The 17,666-nt window shown below is 35.3% G+C and overlaps 1 protein-coding gene across 2 annotated transcripts; it reads left to right on the plus strand.

The window, feature by feature from the left end:
- Positions 1-264: 264 nt before the first annotated feature.
- On the plus strand, positions 265-17,338 carry DTWD1 (DTW motif tRNA-uridine aminocarboxypropyltransferase 1). Of its 2 annotated transcripts, none has more exons than XM_090271989.1 (5): positions 265-493; positions 4,220-4,540; positions 9,057-9,200; positions 11,557-11,806; positions 15,956-16,957. In XM_090271989.1, exons 2-5 carry the CDS (start codon positions 4,277-4,279, stop codon positions 16,024-16,026), a joined length of 729 nt encoding a protein of 242 aa, XP_090128115.1. In that variant the 5' UTR covers positions 265-493; positions 4,220-4,276; the 3' UTR covers positions 16,027-16,957. The 2 variants fall into 2 exon arrangements, with proteins under 2 accessions (XP_090128115.1, XP_090128114.1); XM_090271988.1 differs by lacking the exon at positions 15,956-16,957 and adding an exon at positions 16,986-17,338 and having other exon boundaries at positions 270-493.
- The last annotated feature ends 328 nt before the right edge of the window (positions 17,339-17,666 follow it).

Below are 17,666 nucleotides of genomic sequence, written 5' to 3' on the forward strand. Positions count from 1 at the left end.
TTATCATGACATAGGCATAAACAAGTAACAAACACCACTGAAATATTTCGGGGGTTGGTGAAAACGATCAGGCTGCACGATCAGCATTTTCATGAGTCACTGCAACGACACCTTGAGCACATATTTCGAGAACTGCGCACCACTTATGTGGTCCCGGTCAGACTCACACGCGAAATCAGCGCAAGGGTGGCGAGGTGTGAGGCCCAGCCTTGGGGACCCGGTGTGGCCTTGCTTTTGGGTCCCGCCCCTGGAGAGGGTGAGGCGGGACTTCCCGTCTCACCCCTCCCCGCTGTCCTACACGCCTGTTAAGACTGCCGCCAGGCTAGCAGCGCCCAGCCCTAGCAACAGCTTTAGCAACGGCCGAGCCCCTCCTTCCGATGTCGCCCGGAAAGTGCTCCGCCACCTTCCTGCACGAGCACTGCCAAGCGCGCGCCGCGGGCTCGAGCGGAGCGGAAGACGCGTGGAGCTGTGCGAGGACCCGCGGGCTGTGCAGGTCTGAGTCCCAGTCCGATCTCTCGTGCCGGGCTCCGCGCCTCTCTGGGGACTAGTGGTCTGGCCGGAGCCGATGCTCCTGGGCCCGGCCCCAACGGAGGTGGTTCCGGGTGTCCCTGCGCGGCGATTGCATTTTTTTACATCGTGCAGGCCCCTTGGGAAAAGGCTTCCAGAGTTTTCTTCAAAAAATAAAAATTCCCCTCTAACAATTCTTTTCGGTGCTTAACGCCTCCAAGAAAGCCTGTCCTGGCGAGGTTAGTCCCCTAGGAACCGTACCTGTTCTTGGTGTTTTTAGTGTTTGAAGTGGTTTGCGGGGGAATGGTTATCACTGAGGGAGAAGCTTAGCACAGACACAGTATTCAAAATATTAAGACGACGGCTACATAACAAGTAAAGGAGTCCGTATCTTGTGTCTGGGTGATTTGGGGGAAATGTAGGACACGTCAGTAAATACATTAACACCGTAAGGTGCCGAGTCCGTGGAGTTAGATGATCAAATAGCCATTTAAAACCACAGCATTTAAGGACTAGTTTTGTTTGAACCCCAGTGTACCGTGCACACTGAGGCAGGACAATGCCTACCAAATGGTGGGTGACCTGGGAGGCGCCGTTGGTCCTGTGTAAAAAAAGTGATACCTTCGATTTTTTTAAAAATGGATTTTGGATCTGTATACGTAATGTGACCAGGTTCTTAAAAATACTCAGGAAAGAAATATTTGAAGTGGGTTTTATCAAAAACTGCAATACAGGATAGGGGAGTCTTAAATAATGTTCTGTTGGGAGGTGAGTCAACTTGTCTGCAGCGAGGAGCCTTTTCCATTAGTATTGTTTTTGCCAAAAAAAAGGGGGGGGGGGGGAGAAAGTCTTCCAGGCTGCTTTTTACGCCAGGCTGAAGTTGGCCCATAAAATTATTGTCAGGTACTTCAGTAGCAAGATACATACTGTATGCTGCTGCTTTTTCCAGAAAGGTTTTGATTTAGTTAATAAGTATTTGTTGACTTCCTCCTGCTGCATTAGACACAGCGATAGGTGAGATCAGTAAAAAATTTGCTCTTGCAGAATGGCCTGTCTGCTAGGACGGATAGCTTCACTCAAAGGTCACTCCAAGTTAAGGTACATTTTTCCATGTGAAATATGTGGAACCAATAATAAATGCACAGAGGAAAAGAAATGTAAGAGATTGCTATAGGCCATCTAAAGTCCTGACTTTGAGATTAAAAGTAGAAGATTATGTGCAAGAAAGAATTGCTGCAACTTGGTAATTAGTTTTTTGGGGGAAAAGAGGGTCGGAGTATTTGTTTTCAACCTTGGTTGCAGAATGATGGAGGTACCAGTTAGTTCCTTGGGAATAAAGTCTTCATGTTTTCTAAGTTTTTCCCATGACTACACCTGTATTTCCCTGCATATATTTTGTATTAACAAGTATGCTCTTAAGGTTTTGAATTGTCAAGTTTGCTAAACATTTGCGCACATTTGAGGCAGGCTGTTGGCTAGGTCAGAACTGATGTCCTGATCATATGGTTTCAGAGACCTTGGGAGGTAGCTGCCACTTCTGTGTGGCCTGATCAGCCATAAGTGAGAGTATGTAGATGAAACAGGGGAGGGAGCATCATGAGCCTTTCACTGTCTCATAGTTATTTATGTTGTTTGATTTGTAGAGGAACAGTATCTATATAAAGTTTCACTAATTGTCACTGAGTTTTATGGATGGAAGCTCAAGTACAGGGGATATTTCTGAGATATCTCAGGAGAAATGCATTTTGACAGCCTTAGGAAAATGCACCAATAGTTTTCCATTGAATACCCAGGGAAATGGAGTCAGGTTGAATTAGTCCAATCGAGTTTCTTTTTTAGGATGAGCCCATGATCAAGGTAACTCAAAACTTACAACCTAAAAATGGTTCTCTGTAAGGACCTCAGGCAACATCAGAACGAACCCAAACCTAGAGGATTTAGGCGAAATTTAATTAGCTTCCCAGGTGCTGTGATGAGACCTCTGTTGCTCTGACAGTTGACCTTTTGTTGGCCAACAGATCTGCACCTCCAATTTCTGGAGATTAATAGGGTCATCCCCAGGCTCTGAAGGCTGCCTCCAGTCCTTAGAATGACTTTCTGATTTTAGTCAGGATTTCTTTACATGGAGCTGTAGATGGATTCTAGAGATCTGCAAACCACCTGAAATTGTGATCAAAATATTGTGTCTGTATATGTATTTCCTACAGATAAGGTCCAAGACTCTCATGTGATCTTAAAAGGATCTGAGACTCAAGAAAGGTGACAGCTTACTATCCTGCACTGCAGTAGTCATTGAGGGCATATTCACAAAGATAGAAGCCATTTTTAAGTAGGTGATTTGGGGTGGAGATTAGAAGTAGGTAAGGTTTTCCATTTGTGAGGCAGGAAAGTGATTGGGCTAACATTCTAAAATAACCCCTGTCTCTGAAAAACCCCAAAATGTAAATCTTACCTCATCAGTACACATCAGAAATATTTATTGTACAGTATTTTGATTTTCCCCTTGAGTAAATTTGGCAAGTATATTTCACTTTTCCTTTAATGGCCATCATTGTTTTTCTTTGCATTTCTTTTTTGGGTCACAAACTCACTGGTATTTACAATCTAAAAAACTCCTGATAAGTAATTCAGTTAGTATCATTAACTTCTTGATAGTAAATTATCTTATATATTAAGTTCTGCTAGACTTTTTGTTCATTTTTGGTTTGGAAGACGACAGAAAGCTTTCTGTTGCACTCAGTGTTCCTCCTGCCAGTGTGTGTACTCAACATCCCCGGAGTCTTGTAGTTGGACACCATGGTGCCATAAGGCTTTATGATAGGAGAATCATTTTACAGCTTTGGAATGCTTATCAAATCAAAAGGGCCCCGATCTCTTTTTTACCCAAACGATACTGTGCTTACAGAGTATTTAAAGAACAGTTTTGGCAGCCATCATCCTTTGAAGAAAATATTTAAGTGGGAAAATTATTTTACTATTTTATCTCTAGAACTAAGAATTCATATGGTATTTTTTAAAAAGCAGTAGGAATTCTTAGAGTGAGTGCACATTAACGTTACTCTATAGAACTTTATAAGATCACACTTTATTCTTCAGGGCGTATATTTACCTTTGGGATATATTTTACAAATTATAATTGGAAGTAGATGCAGCTCATATTTTAATGGATGTTTAGTTATATTTTATGTGTGTTTTAATTTAAGTTGGAGAGGAATATATCTCAGTTTTACTGATTACATTGGAACTTTGCATTTCCATTAGAGTTCTGATTCAGATTATTTAGATGTCATGTAATATCTATTGAAAAAGCCTATAGGATGGAATACATTCCTGGCTGATATGAACATTAAACCATTGCATTCCCAATATAAAACAAAATTGCTGTCTCTGGAACAAAAAGAGTCGCCAAAAAATGAATTGTTGGTACCTAACCTTTATATTTGAAATAATTTTTCTAAGAAAGCACCTTTTATTTTTATGGGGGAGAGAGGCTCCAAAGGGTAATTTATTGTTCTGAGTTTATTGCATTTTAATTCTGTATTTTAAAGTATGCTAATTCAGTGATTTCAAAAAGCTTGTTAATCTTTGTTAATAAATACTAAAAACAGCACACAGTTGTGAATTAAATTGAGTAATTTTCTTTTTTTGTGAAGACAGTGAGTAAAATGTTGTGTTTGTATTTTGCCCCCCCCCCCAACTATTCTTTTTTCAGTGCCCCTATGATTATGTGTTTTCAAAAATAGATGTTAAACTTTGGTTTGAATGAAAAATGTCTCTCAATCAACCTGTATTTCTGAAAGAAAGGGAAGAAAATAATTCAAAATTTGTGGAAATACAACAATCACAAACTACTTCCATAGCTGCAGAAGATCCTCTTCAAAACTTATGCTTAGCATCTCAAGAAGTTCTTCAAAAAGCTCAACAAAGTGGAAGATCAAAATGTCTTAAATGTGGTGGCTCAAGAATGTTCTACTGTTATACATGTTATGTCCCAGTAGAAAATGTACCTATGGAACAGATACCACTTGTGAAGGTTGGTAAGAAATTTAATTCTTTGAAAGTAGGAAAATAGATTTTAAAAAGGTATTTCATATTTGCTTGTTCTAATGTAATGGATAAACTTGATAAATAACATCATTATGAAAATGAATTATATTAATAGAAATTTAATCCTACAGACTGGTAAACCTATTTGTTTTTCTTGTCTCTGGGAAAAGAGGCGCACATTGCCAAAACACTTAGGTCTGAGATGAATGGCATTGTTTTTAATGAAATCATTTAAAATTAACAATTACAACTCATTTACAACATAGAAGAAATGTGATAAAAACATTTATAGACTCCCTGAAGGAGTCCCTCAGGTCCTTGGACTGCTCTTTGAGAAACCATATCCCAAAGGAATTAGGTTGGTTGATTTTTGTTCAGGCCTTTGTAGAATGGGCTTACCTCCATCCTGTATGTGCACAGGGGGCACATGTCAGTGGCCAAAAGGAAAATAAACTAAAATTGGAAAGACTAAGACCTCCTCATTGGGCTGTGTTATAAACTGTAGTGATTTAAAACCAAATTTTAAAAACCTTTTTTGAATTGATAGCTTATAAATGCTTTTGTTACTTACCAAGACTACTCTTATAAAGGTAAAAGGTCTGTAGACCAGTGTGTCTCCATAATCAAAGAATTTATTACATAGATATTAACTAGTCTTACAGTGACCCAGCATTTAGGAGTAAATCAAATAATATGTAAAATTTGACTGCTGCCTATTAGAATTGTAGTGAAACTAAACTCTACATATGGGCTCATTAGAACTGGTCAGCAAGAAAATAAGTTATAACTATATTTTAAAAAATTTAATGTGGTGATTTTAAGATTTGTTTAATTTGAAGAATACTTTAGTACTCATATTTTGTTCATTGAATTTCAGTTTAGCCTATATATACCATCTTGGCAAGTCCACAGTCTTCTCAGGGAATCTAAAATCACACTTAGAGGCCATTGGAAAGTTTACTGGCCAAGAATAAGTAAGCATGGACTCTAATCAGCTTTATAGTTACTTCAGAAAAACCAAGAACTTGAGGACAATAATTCTCTTTAAGTTTCTCATTATTTTATAGAAATGTTAGCATTTCAAAGTATTGTTTTTGAAGTGTATAAGGAATTATTCTATTTTCTATTTATATGATAGCCACATAAAGAGTATTTCATGAAAAATTTTAAGATAAATCCTCTATGTTGTAGTGAAAAAGATTTGAAGATCAGAATAATAAAAGTCAGTGATATATTGACTTGGCTAATATTGTTATAGAAGTTTAATAATAGAGGATTATTCCCCAAATCAATGGTCTAATGTCCACTACTTAATAGAAATGACTCAAAACACTACGCCAGCTGTTTAATCAACTACATGACCTACTGAACTGTACAGAGTTTTCTGAAGTGTTTTTATTTTAAAGGCCATATATAAAATTTGATACATTAATAATATAGGTTAATAATAATAATAAAAACTAAAATTTCCCAATTTCTACTTTATTTTTACAAGTTGTTTAGCATTTGCTTTTAGATAGCCTGCTTGGGAAGGGAAGATGATTACATAATGAGTAAGTACTTCCCAAGCTTTAAATTTTAGTCTAGGGAATAAATTCATAAATATCTTCTTTTTTTTGGTGCAGAATATGATTTCTTTTAATGTCATGAGAAATGCATAAGCAAAATTAAAAGGTGCTCTTAGTATTTTTTTCCTCAAGAGGAGAAAAAACATAAGGTAAAAGACAGCTTCATTTTTATTAGAGTGCTAGAATTTAAAAGGCTTTCTTTGGGAAAGCTGATTATCACATGGGAAAAGGCATAGTTAGGACTTCCTGCTAATGGCTTTTGATAAAATTAGGTAGAGAGGTTTGTGGTAAATCTCTCATAGGAGACATACGTATTAGAGAACAGATCGATATTATTTACATGCTTGAAAATAAAACATCTGTACTTGCAATGCATCTGGTCAGCTTTACTGGTGTTATCTGTCATTAAGAAGAATCTTCCCCACCTGGCTGCTGTTGCTCAGTGGTTTGAGCGTTGGCCTGCGAGCCAAGTGTTGCTGGTTCAATTCCCAGTCAGGGCACATGATTAGGTTGCATGTCAGGTCCCCAGTTGGGGGCATGAGTGAGAGGCAACCACACAGTGATGTTTCTCTCCCTCTCTTTCTCCTTTCCCCTTTCTCTAAAAATAAAATAAATAAACAAACAAATAAACAAACAAACAAAAAGTATCTTCCTTTAAAATATGTGAACTGGAGCACAAACATGTATTTCCATGATTTGATCTGTGTCTGTGCTTTTGCTTAGTATCAGAAAGTTTAGGCTTAACTTATGGAGAACTAAAGATACCTCGACTGGGTCCCAGGAATACTTCATCCTTTTTTTAAAAATCCTCACCCGATGATATGTTTATTGATTTTAGAGAGAGGGGAAGGGAGAGAGAAGTGGAGAGAGGGAGGGAGGGGAAAAAGAAAAAAACATTAATCAGGTGCCCTGACCAGGATGGAACCTACAACCTCTCAGTGTACAGAACATCGCTCTGCCTGACTGAGCAATGTGGCTAGGGCACAGGAATACTTCTTGAGCACAAATTTTGCATAATTGTAGACTTTAGTCCACAATAGGCTAGGTACATGGCTTGTAAAATACATCAATAACACTTAGTCCTGTATCCTTGATATAAATGCTTTCACAGGTAGCCAACAGATCACCTTTGGAATTTTCAGCTCTACTCATCAGCCATGAAAGAAAATTGCTTTTATGATCTGCCTTCTTTTTCTTGTTTCCTCTTTCCTGCCTTGCCTGGGCTAAGATAATGCTGACCTGGCACTGACAGACCCTGGGAAAAGGGAATCTAGTTCGTCTGTGACTGAGCATCATAAGGAAAGTGTGATGTAGAGTTCAGGCAGAAGTAGACTAATGTAAAATTATTTGTGAACTGCCCACTTAATGGTAAATTTTCTATAACTAGAAGTTGGTTTGATGATTTGAAGCAATTGGGCCTAAGTCCTGAGTAATCACTAGGCCTAAATGAGGAGGGTCGGAGACATAGGCAACATGGGGTTTGAAACCCTAAATTGCAGACTACTTGGGAAATATACGTATGGCCCTTCTGGGGCATCCAACTGAGACCATTTAGTAGCATGCACCAACTGTGTCTTGAAAAAATAGTTCTGGAATTAATGATGCAGACAGCAGCATGGTTGAATCTCAGAATAATTATTTTGTGGAGGAAGTTAGATGAAAAGAGTACATACTGTATACATAATTTCATTTATATAGAAATCGAGAAAGTGCAAACTAATATACAGGGATAGCGGATCACTGGTTGCCTAAGGACTGTGGTAGTAGTTGGTGGGGAAAATGGAGGATGGAGACAAAAAAACTGAGGGTGATGGATATTTTCATCATTTTGATTACGGTAATGAGTTCAAGGTATACCATGTTAAACGTACTAGATTGTACAGTATAAATGTGTGCGTTTTATTGTATCAGTTTCTTCTCTTTAATAGAGCTGTTTTAAAAACAAACAAAAATGTTTTCTACTCCAGGGTAAAACAACAGTGTGCTCAGAGTAAGTACCTAGAATCCTACCTATTTAGTGTAGGAAAGGAGCTGGAAGAGTGCTTATCATAACAAATAAGTCATTTGTAACCTTCAGTAAAGAATCCATCCCAGAGAGAGCTTCTTATGTATAGTAGGGGAGGTAATGGCTCGTTTTCATTTTCAGAATCATGGCTGAATGCAGCACTTGCATAGGCATTCTACAGAAAACTAAACCAAACAGGTCAATGAAATAATAGAAAAATATAACTCAGTAAATGCAAGGTAATATTATTTTACACAGAGAAAGGACAGAATCCATAATAAAGAATGAAACTTTAAAGGAAATCAGCAAAAATGATTTCGAAGTGTTATTTTTTTTACACATAGAGTGCACCTCCACGACTTGTTCTGTTACTGTTTTTTTCAGTTGATAATTATCTCATTTGTGCTATTAAAGGACACGTCTGAGAGTTAAGATGTTCACAACTAAGGATAAAGTCTTTGGCATCAAAGAATGTGTGAGGAACAATATTTAACTTGAATTTTAGATCCGAGCTTTGACAAAACTTTTATTTCCTTTTATATATCATAAAGTGAACAAATCTGAAGTTTATTGGAATTATAAAAAATGTTCTTGGCACAGTTATTGAAACGCAAGGAATTGGACTCAATGGCTATGTAACTTAAATGAAAATGACATTGGAGCTTTGCTTTAAGAGTAGATTCTATGTTAAATGAGTTAAAAGTCATTCTATTGCATGATTAACAATATCAAGGAAGAAATTTAGGTTTGCTCTATGACTCTTATCATTCTTAATATCCTGCTATAGAAAAATATGACTTTCAAACCGTAAGTATATTTATAGGGTTGTAGAGTGAGCTTGCTATTGTAGCTTTAAGAACCATTTTTATTAACATAAAAATTAGAATTTTTGTATTTGTTTTGTTCACTTTTTTAATTTTAAATTTTAGCTTCCACTGAAGATTGACATCATTAAACATCCAAATGAAACAGATGGCAAAAGTACTGCTATACATGCAAAACTCTTAGCACCTGAATATGTAACTATTTACACGTACCCTTGTATTCCAGAATATGAAGAAAAGGACCATGAAGTGAGTGGCTTATTTTTTACAACTGTTCATATTGAATCTAAAAATGAATTTTAAAAACTATAGTGCCTTTCTGAACTTATTTCAACACAATTTAATATTATTCTTAATGCCCTAGGGTTATCCTTATATAACACTAAACAACATATACTTTACTTCATTGGTGTCTGAAAAGATCAGAAGATCCCAGATGGTTAGGCTTTTTTGAGTCTTTCCATTTTTTATTATTTTCCTTTATTATTTCTTCAAGGTTGTATACTTTACCAATATTATTATGCCTGCTTTTACTTTCTCCCTTCTTCATTTTCCTTCCTATCCTACACATAGATGGTCTAATTTGATGTGAACTGAGAAACCAGATTACAAACATTGTTGGAATTTCTCCAAAAGAAAAGAAAGACTAAAAAGGATTGTCAGGAATTTTCGCTAAATTAAGAGCTTGGAAAACCCTTTTAGGTCTCTTGGGGATCATTTGTTGGTTTGGTTAATCAGAAAGAAAGTTGAAAATTAATACACTGATTTATTCTAGAAAGAACTTAGTTTTTCCTTTACTATAAGTGTGTTTTTTATTGATTTTTTATAGAAAGTTGTATTTTTAAATAATATCTGGGTTTTGGATTTAGGAATATATTTGCATTTCCTTTTAGAGTCAGCCATGTATCATTTATGCTAATTAAATAGAACACAGTGCTAGGTTCTGTAAAGAGATATGATATACCTATAATCCAAGAAAATTAAGAAACCCTGGACTCTGCTAATTGGGTATGGGGGGAAAATTGGCATGTATTGTGAACGTTTAAGCAACTTGTATAACTTTGAAGTTTATAAATTCAAGATTTTTTGTTTTATTTTTTATAATGTTTATTTCATATTAAAATGAGGCTCGTTAAAGAAAATTTGGGAAATAGAGAACATATGGGGGATAAAATACTCATAATTCTACCAACAATTATTCATTTCACAAATATTTATTGGATGCCTGCTTTGTGATGGGAGCTGTTCAGACATTGGAGGCTCTAGTATATAATATCTCAGTAAAATGCTGAACTAAAGGAAACACCATAATTTACAGAATTATTCCTTGAAAGTTAGATGTTTCAGTTTTAATTTTTCACTGTAATAAATATACTTTACCAGATATTAAAGTTGTGGTGACTATATGGGTATTTAGGCTTATTTTAAGGTAAATGCCCATAAATGAAATTATTTGACCAAAGGGTATCAACATTTCAAGATTCTTGATTTAAGTTACCAGATTCTTTCAGGAAGAATTGTACTATTTAAACCTGCCATGAGTAATGGCTATAAAAGCCCATTACACCATTTCCTTACCGGCATTGACTTTGTATCACTTGTTTTGTCTTTGTGTATTATGTAGGTGAAAGTGGTATTTAATTATTGAGTGCTTTTTTTCCCCTCATTTGTTAAATGTTTATTTATTACCATGAAACAGTGTTGGATTTTTATCAAATGCTTTTTCTGCTTTAATTGAGATAATTGCATGATTTCTGTTTTTTATTCTATTACGATCTATTACATTAATTGATTTTCAGATGCTGAACTAAACTTGAATTACTGGGATAATTCTTATTTGGTCATGATGTAGAATTATTTTTATATATTGCTGGATTCTGTTTGCTAGTATTTCATTGAGAATTTTTTTGCATCTGTATTCATAAAAACTGGTCTGTAGTTTTATTTTTAACAGAACCAAATGAAAGCATGATTAAGTAGGTAAAGGAAGGTATGAAGACGATGTTGAATCAGATAAAGAATATTAATAAAGAGGTAGAAATTATTTTTTAAAGAACCAAATGGAAATTCTAGAGTTGAGAAGTTCAATAATTAAAATAAACTTAGTAGATTTGAACTGGCAGAAGAAAGAATTTGCAAACTTGACAATGAATAAATAGAGATCAAGTGAGCCCAAAAATAAAGGGACACCAGTTTGTTTTATGAAGCCAGTATTATTCTGATATCAAAACCAGGCAAAGACATCACGATAATTATTGAGTGCTTTTTAATGGTTCTTTTACAGAATATCACACACTTTGCCTTTGATTTTATGAAATATTATAAATTTTACTTTTTTGTTTCAAGATACAATTAACTTGGCTTCCATCAATAGGTAAAATAACTAATTTTGAAATAAAACTTTTAGGTACTATATTATGATCATGAATTATTTAGGAAGAACCAAAACTTTACCATACCTATTAAGGAAGCATATGTAATAAAACCTAATGCTTATTTCCTAGATGTCCAATATATTTTTTCTCTTAAATTTTTAAGTTGGTCAGAATTTATTCACTTTGAAGATCATAATCACACACTATTAACTTAAATTTCTTTGCTTTAGGTTGTGCTTGTTTTTCCTGGGCCTAAGTCAGTCTCAATCAAAGATATTTCTTTTCATTTGCAAAAACGAATTCAAAATAATGTTAGAGGCAAAAATGACGACCCTGACAAACCATCTATTAAACGCAAGAAAATTGAAGAACAGGATTTGAATGATAGCAAGTGCAAAGAGACAACACTGAAAAAAATTATATTTATAGATAGCACCTGGAACCAAACAAACAAAATACTCACTGATGAGAGACTTCAAGGTAAGAAAAAACAATTATTTTTGTGTTGCTCCTTCCCCCAACATTTATTTGATAAAACTTCAAACTTACAGACACTAGAAGAAGAATTACATTAACTACCCGTACATCTTACCACAGTTGCGTGTGTGTGTGTGTATGTATATTTAGACATATATTTTCGGTGGAACCTTTTGAAAGGAAGATGCAGGCAGTACAACCCTTCACCCTTAAATACCTGATTTAAATACCTGATGGCATGATCATAATACCATTATCACCTTAAGAAAATTAACAAAAATTCTCTACTGTCTTAAGATACAATCCAAATTCACATTTCCCTAATTGACCCCAAAATACCTTTTGTATCTCTTTTTTCCTCTGATGCAGTATGTAAACTCACATTCCATTTCTTATGTCTCTTTTAATGTAGAACAGTTCCGTTTTTGTTTTTCATGACTTAAGAGTTATGTGAAGCAGACAGGTCAATGGTCTGAATGTTTCATCATGATTAAGTTCAGTTTAAATATTTTTTCAAGGATACTTAAGGATAAATCCAGGGTTGTTCATGAGAATTCCAGTTTATACCTGTTGTTTTGGTGTAATTATTAAAAGCATTTCATCTTACTCCCAGAAAAGAAGCTAATTAGCTGATAAATTATATGATTATTTTATTCATAGGAGGCATATAATATAACTTGTTCCATTATTGGTGATAACTTTTGATACTTGGTTAAAGGTGACTGCCAGATCTCTCCATTATAAGGATGTACTTTCTTCTCTGAAATCAGTAGTAATCCGTGGGGTGATGCTTTGAGACTATGGACTGTGTATTTGCAACTGCTTCTCACTCAGTGGTTTTAGTATTCACTGGTGACTCTTTTTCTAAATCAATAATTATATTGAGAGTTGTGAAATGGTGAAATTTTAATTTTATTTCTTCTACATTTGTTAGCTGGCAATCGTCTGTAAAGAAGAGCTGTTCCCTGCCCTCCCACCCCCACCTTCTGTCCTTGTCTTCTGACCCTACCATTCATGAGGTCACTGTGGTCTGATAGATGTCTTTTTTAATTCAATATATTATAATCTATCATGATTATGTTCTTTTAGCTGCCCAAATTGTCTCATATTTTGCCAGTGGGTGCCCTTCAAGTCCTTTGTGGCATGGGCTCATGAATCTTTCTGGTACAGCACTTTTTTCCTGCCCCAGACCTCGAATCACTCATTCAAAGCAGCTGTGGTTCTTGTTAATGGGAGATGATAGTAGAAACCAAGATCTGCTACGTTTATTACTATTTGGTTGTTGTTGCTTCAGTGGACCGGGCCAAGAGATATCACTTGGATGGTTCCAGTTCAGCTTGAACATTGCAGGGAGTTTCTTTCTTTCGTTTTATGTTTTTATCTTTTTCTCTTAGAGTGAAAAGCTTAGTTCCTAATAGTAATGGTTTAAAAGAGTTGCTTACCTGCCCAAGTACTACAACTAGTAACATAAAAAACAGGAGCTCACATTAGCTCCCATGCTCCCTTTTACCTTACTCAGTTCTTCAGGTTTTCTCAGTTTTTCTAAAAGCTTTAGTTTTATTTCCAGCTTTTTGATGGCTTTATTTGTGTATCATGTGTGATTATAAGGCAAGAAAGCTACCTAGTTGCCAAACCTGTTTCAACCTGGGCTATTGTTAGAAGTGTACAAAATTTAGAAAAGAAAACTTATGACACTCTTTGGAGTCTGACTTGTGTTAATTAGTACCCAACTAAAGTGAATGACAATAGTAAATGTAATTAGCTTAATTTACATAGTTGGTACCCGTGTTGACATACATGTTAGTAAGGCTGCTTTGTCATTCTAACTGTGTGTGCTTATATGTGTGTGAGAAGGATAGGCAGAGAAATAGAGACAGTGAAAGAAATTGTGTGTGTGTGAGAGAGACAGACAGACAGACACTCAAGACACTATAGAGCATAAGGCCTGGAAGAATCTTGTTGCTGATGTTCAGCAGAGAAGTGGAACCCTAAAACCCTGCTCTCTGGAGTGCTGCCTACCACATTACCTTGAATGGTTACAGCAACAAGTTATTCCCCAGTTTGAAGATTTTTCAGAGCCATTTTTCTTTATATGGTAATAGAAAGGATCAGTGAAAGCACATAAGTAAAAACACTTGAAAAAAACTATATAAGGAATTATTGAGGTACAACTCAAAATCTGTTTTCAGAGTGTCCACATTTGTGCTTAAGGCTTAAAATCAGATTTGTCCAAAAAAGTTATCCTTCCTTTCCAAATCACATAGAAAGTATCATGTATTTCAATTTTGTGCCACATTAAATTTTTAAAAGGGATTTCTCAATTCCTTCAAACTCATGAAATAAATAGATTTTTAGTCAGTCTTCTTTGTGTCTCTTACTTCGGGCTCCTCACTTGAGCACAGGAAACTGGGAACTCTGTGCACATTTGTAACCCCTGTATATGCGAAATTCCAGTTTCCAGATCAGCCAAGTTATTTCCACAAGAAACAACCATGTTTCTTATAAATCATTGCCTTTGGAGACATTTTTTATTTGATGGGACTAAACTGAACTATTCTAAACCTCAGTTTAAACCCTCAGATGTCATGTATTAAAAATTATGTTTCTGTTCTCTTACTATGAATGCTGAGGTTAAGACTGCCCTTAACAATGTAAAAACATACCATTTGCCAGACTTTACAGAGAAATAGCTCTGGACATCTAAAGGTTAAGTGTCTAATTTAATCATAAAGTGTAAACCTGCACGTGAAGAGTGACCTAGCGTTCTTGAAGACACCATCAGAAGCCTTGGGGGGATGTAGCAGGGAGGAAGTCCGCGTTGTTGAAACCACTTATATTGTAATTTGTTTTAAAAATTAGCCAGTGCTCTCCCTTCCTTTTGACAGGTTTGGTCCGTTTATAAGCATTTCCTAAGTATATTTAGTGTGTCCGTGAGTGCTCCTCACATACCACCTCATTCAGTCCTCTCAATAATATGATTCTCGTTCTCATTTTTCAGTTGAAATTCAGGCAATAACTTTGGAGGGAAAAGTCATTTATAATTACCTTCCAACTTCTACTGCTAAAAATTTTTGTGTATTTTATCTTAAAGTTATTGATTGCCAGAAATACTAGCAAGAGAGTTTTTTAAATGTATATATCCTTTAAAAATAAATATAAATTTTCTATGGAATTCTATGTCTGCATTTCAGTGTATTTTAAAAGGTTCCGTATGCTTCCAAGATCTGCAAAACAGAGTAGATTAGTGGCAATAGGCACTAAATCTTTGTTTTTATATTTAACATTTTATAGCATATTAGATATAGAAACAGGCATTATTATAAGTTACTTTGTTTTTTTTTTCAAATTACATTGATGATGTCAAAATCCTTTGTCGAGATCTTTTCTTTTAATTTTATTTTTCAATTATAGTTTACATTTAATATTATTTTGTATTGGTTTCAGGTGTACAGCATAGTAGTTAGACAATCATATACTCTACAAAGTGGTCCCCTCGCCTGTGTTAGGAATTTAATGGTACTAATTTCTTAGAACATTTTCAGATGTCTGCCTTTACTTCTTGGTTATAATTATATCAATACAAATAGTTTAAAATGGTTTGACTTTGGTTGTTTTTAACTTTTGTGTATCTTTGAATCAAAACTATTCAAATTGAAATATTTTCAAAATACTTGAAAGGCAGATGGCTTTTGTGATTTGTTCATTCATTCTGTAATAGTTGTTGAACACCTGCTCTTGGACAGGCAGTGTCCTAGGTTGGAGGGATATATAGGAAAATAAGGCAGTATCTCTACCCTATCATTGATCACAGTGACTATTAGTTAGGGCAGTACATATTCAATTGCATGAAACAGAAACCTGGCTAGAATCTTAAAACAAGTAGTGGGCTTACTTCTCAGAGGTAAAAGTCCAGAGGTAGGTAGTGCTGTGCTGGTACAGGGACTTCACAGTGCCATTGGGGACTCAGTCTCCTGTTTACCTCCTTCATCGTTTTCATCTTCATGCTTTTAAGAGGCATCCCATGTTTTTCAGACAAGACGAAGGGCAGAAAGGGCAATATGTGGATGCCACTGAGTCTGCTTGTTTATTTTTTTAAAAAAGCTTTCGTGGAAGTTCCACCTAGGAGATTTCATTTTTCCTTTCTTTGGCCAGAATTGGTTCACATGATCCCCCTGGCTGTAAAGAAAGTTGGGAAATTGTTTTTTCAGCTGGACATACATTGAACAGGATTTGTTAATAAGAGAGAAAGTGAATATTGAGAAGACAGTGGAACATTGTCAAATAATCTATTATGGAAGGCAGAAAGGTAAGCAGATAAGAAAATTCAGTAAGTTTGGGTGTCACAAATGCGCCCTGCTCTTTTTCTCCTGGAGTGCCTGGAAGGAGTCACTCACTGTCTCTGTTGGAATCTTGATGGATAAAAGGGAGTGGAGGAGGGCATTTGAGACAAAGAGAATGGCGTATGCACAATGACATGAAAACATTTTACATTCAGGAGACTGAAAAAGTTGAATATGGTGTTGAATGTATACACATATGGGAGTGGAACACAGACTAAAGATATTCAGCTTATGAATGCCTTTGAATGTCATGCCTGGGATTTGGTCTTTTATCCATGGGTACTGTGGCATCCTTCAATAATTTAAAGCCTAATTTAGACATGATTAGATTTGTGTTTTAAGTCTAATGGGAAGGACAGGGCTGGGGCCTGACTTCCAGTCCCAATTCTTCCATTAAATAGTCAAACACAGGTTTTTTTAATGTTACTTTTTAAACTAAATTGTGATGCGTACGAGAGAATATATATACAACACTGAGTCATAGCACCTAATGATATAATGACTAGTTAAGATCCCAAACACCAAAATTGTATTAATAACTTGCAACTCTGCTCTCCTCCCCTAAGCTGTTCTCCTCCCCACAACAGAGTTAACTATTCTCTTAAATTATGTTTATCATTCTTTTGCTTTTTCAGATTAAATTTTTATTATAGACATCTGTTTTCATGAACGTTGTTATCTGCCTTTGCTTTATTTTGACCTGTGTGTGGTTTCCTTGGGCCTCTCATTCTAAACTCATCATTTTGTCTCCAGAATTTATACATGTTGTCACATGATTGTAATAATTGTATTAGACCCTGTGGTTAAGAAATATTTATGTTTTTCATATTTGTTTTTGGCAGGGTTGTTACAAGTTGAGTTGAAAACAAGAAAAACTTGCTTTTGGCGCCATCAAAAAGGAAAGCCAGATACCTTCCTTTCCACAATTGAAGCCATTTACTACTTTCTGGTAGACTACCATACTGACATATTAAAAGAGAACTACAAAGGACAATATGACAATCTTCTATTTTTCTACTCTTTTATGTACCAGTTGATAAAGAATGCTAAATGCTCTGGAGACAAGGAAACAAGAAAAATTACTCATTAGTTTTCAAGAGGCAACTTGTGTCATTTTATTTTGCTAAAATCAATAAACTTGTAATTGTGCTTTGTTTATTATTAAGAAATATTTATGTGTAATGTCTGAAAGACATTAAAAAAATAAGACCTCATTTATTTAATCTCATTTTTAAAAGGAAGTTATTTCTAAGGGAACTTTCAGAAATAGTGTTGACAAAAAAATTAGCTTCAGATGTTACTTGCTCAAGTTTTGCATATCTCAATTTTACTATTATATTTTAACGTAATAATGTGTTATATTTATATCTATGTAATTAGATATATTTAGATATTTGTTTAGAGATCCCCCTATCTTCCCACCTAACTCACTACCATGTTTGGAGGTAGGTAGGATCAGAATCTTCATGCTGACAGTAAAGTGAAGGTAATTTGTGGAGGTTAATGGCAAACACAGGCAGAAC

This window comes from Furipterus horrens, unplaced genomic scaffold, assembly GCF_987537825.1.
Source record: "Furipterus horrens unplaced genomic scaffold, mFurHor1.1.pri manual_scaffold_3, whole genome shotgun sequence".
In the NCBI taxonomy this organism is placed as follows: domain Eukaryota; kingdom Metazoa; phylum Chordata; class Mammalia; order Chiroptera; family Furipteridae; genus Furipterus; species Furipterus horrens.

What these genes read in the sequence shown, in the direction of transcription:
- DTWD1 (XM_090271988.1), top strand. Translation starts at nt 4,277, where the DNA reads ATGTCTCTCAATCAACCTGTATTTCTGAAAGAAAGGGAAGAAAATAAT. An exon ending in AACAGATACCACTTGTGAAG is followed by an intron (nt 4,541 to 9,056) that starts GTTGGTAAGAAA and finishes TTTAAATTTTAG; the next exon opens with CTTCCACTGAAGATTGACAT. An exon ending in ATGAAGAAAAGGACCATGAA is followed by an intron (nt 9,201 to 11,556) that starts GTGAGTGGCTTA and finishes TCTTTGCTTTAG; the next exon opens with GTTGTGCTTGTTTTTCCTGG.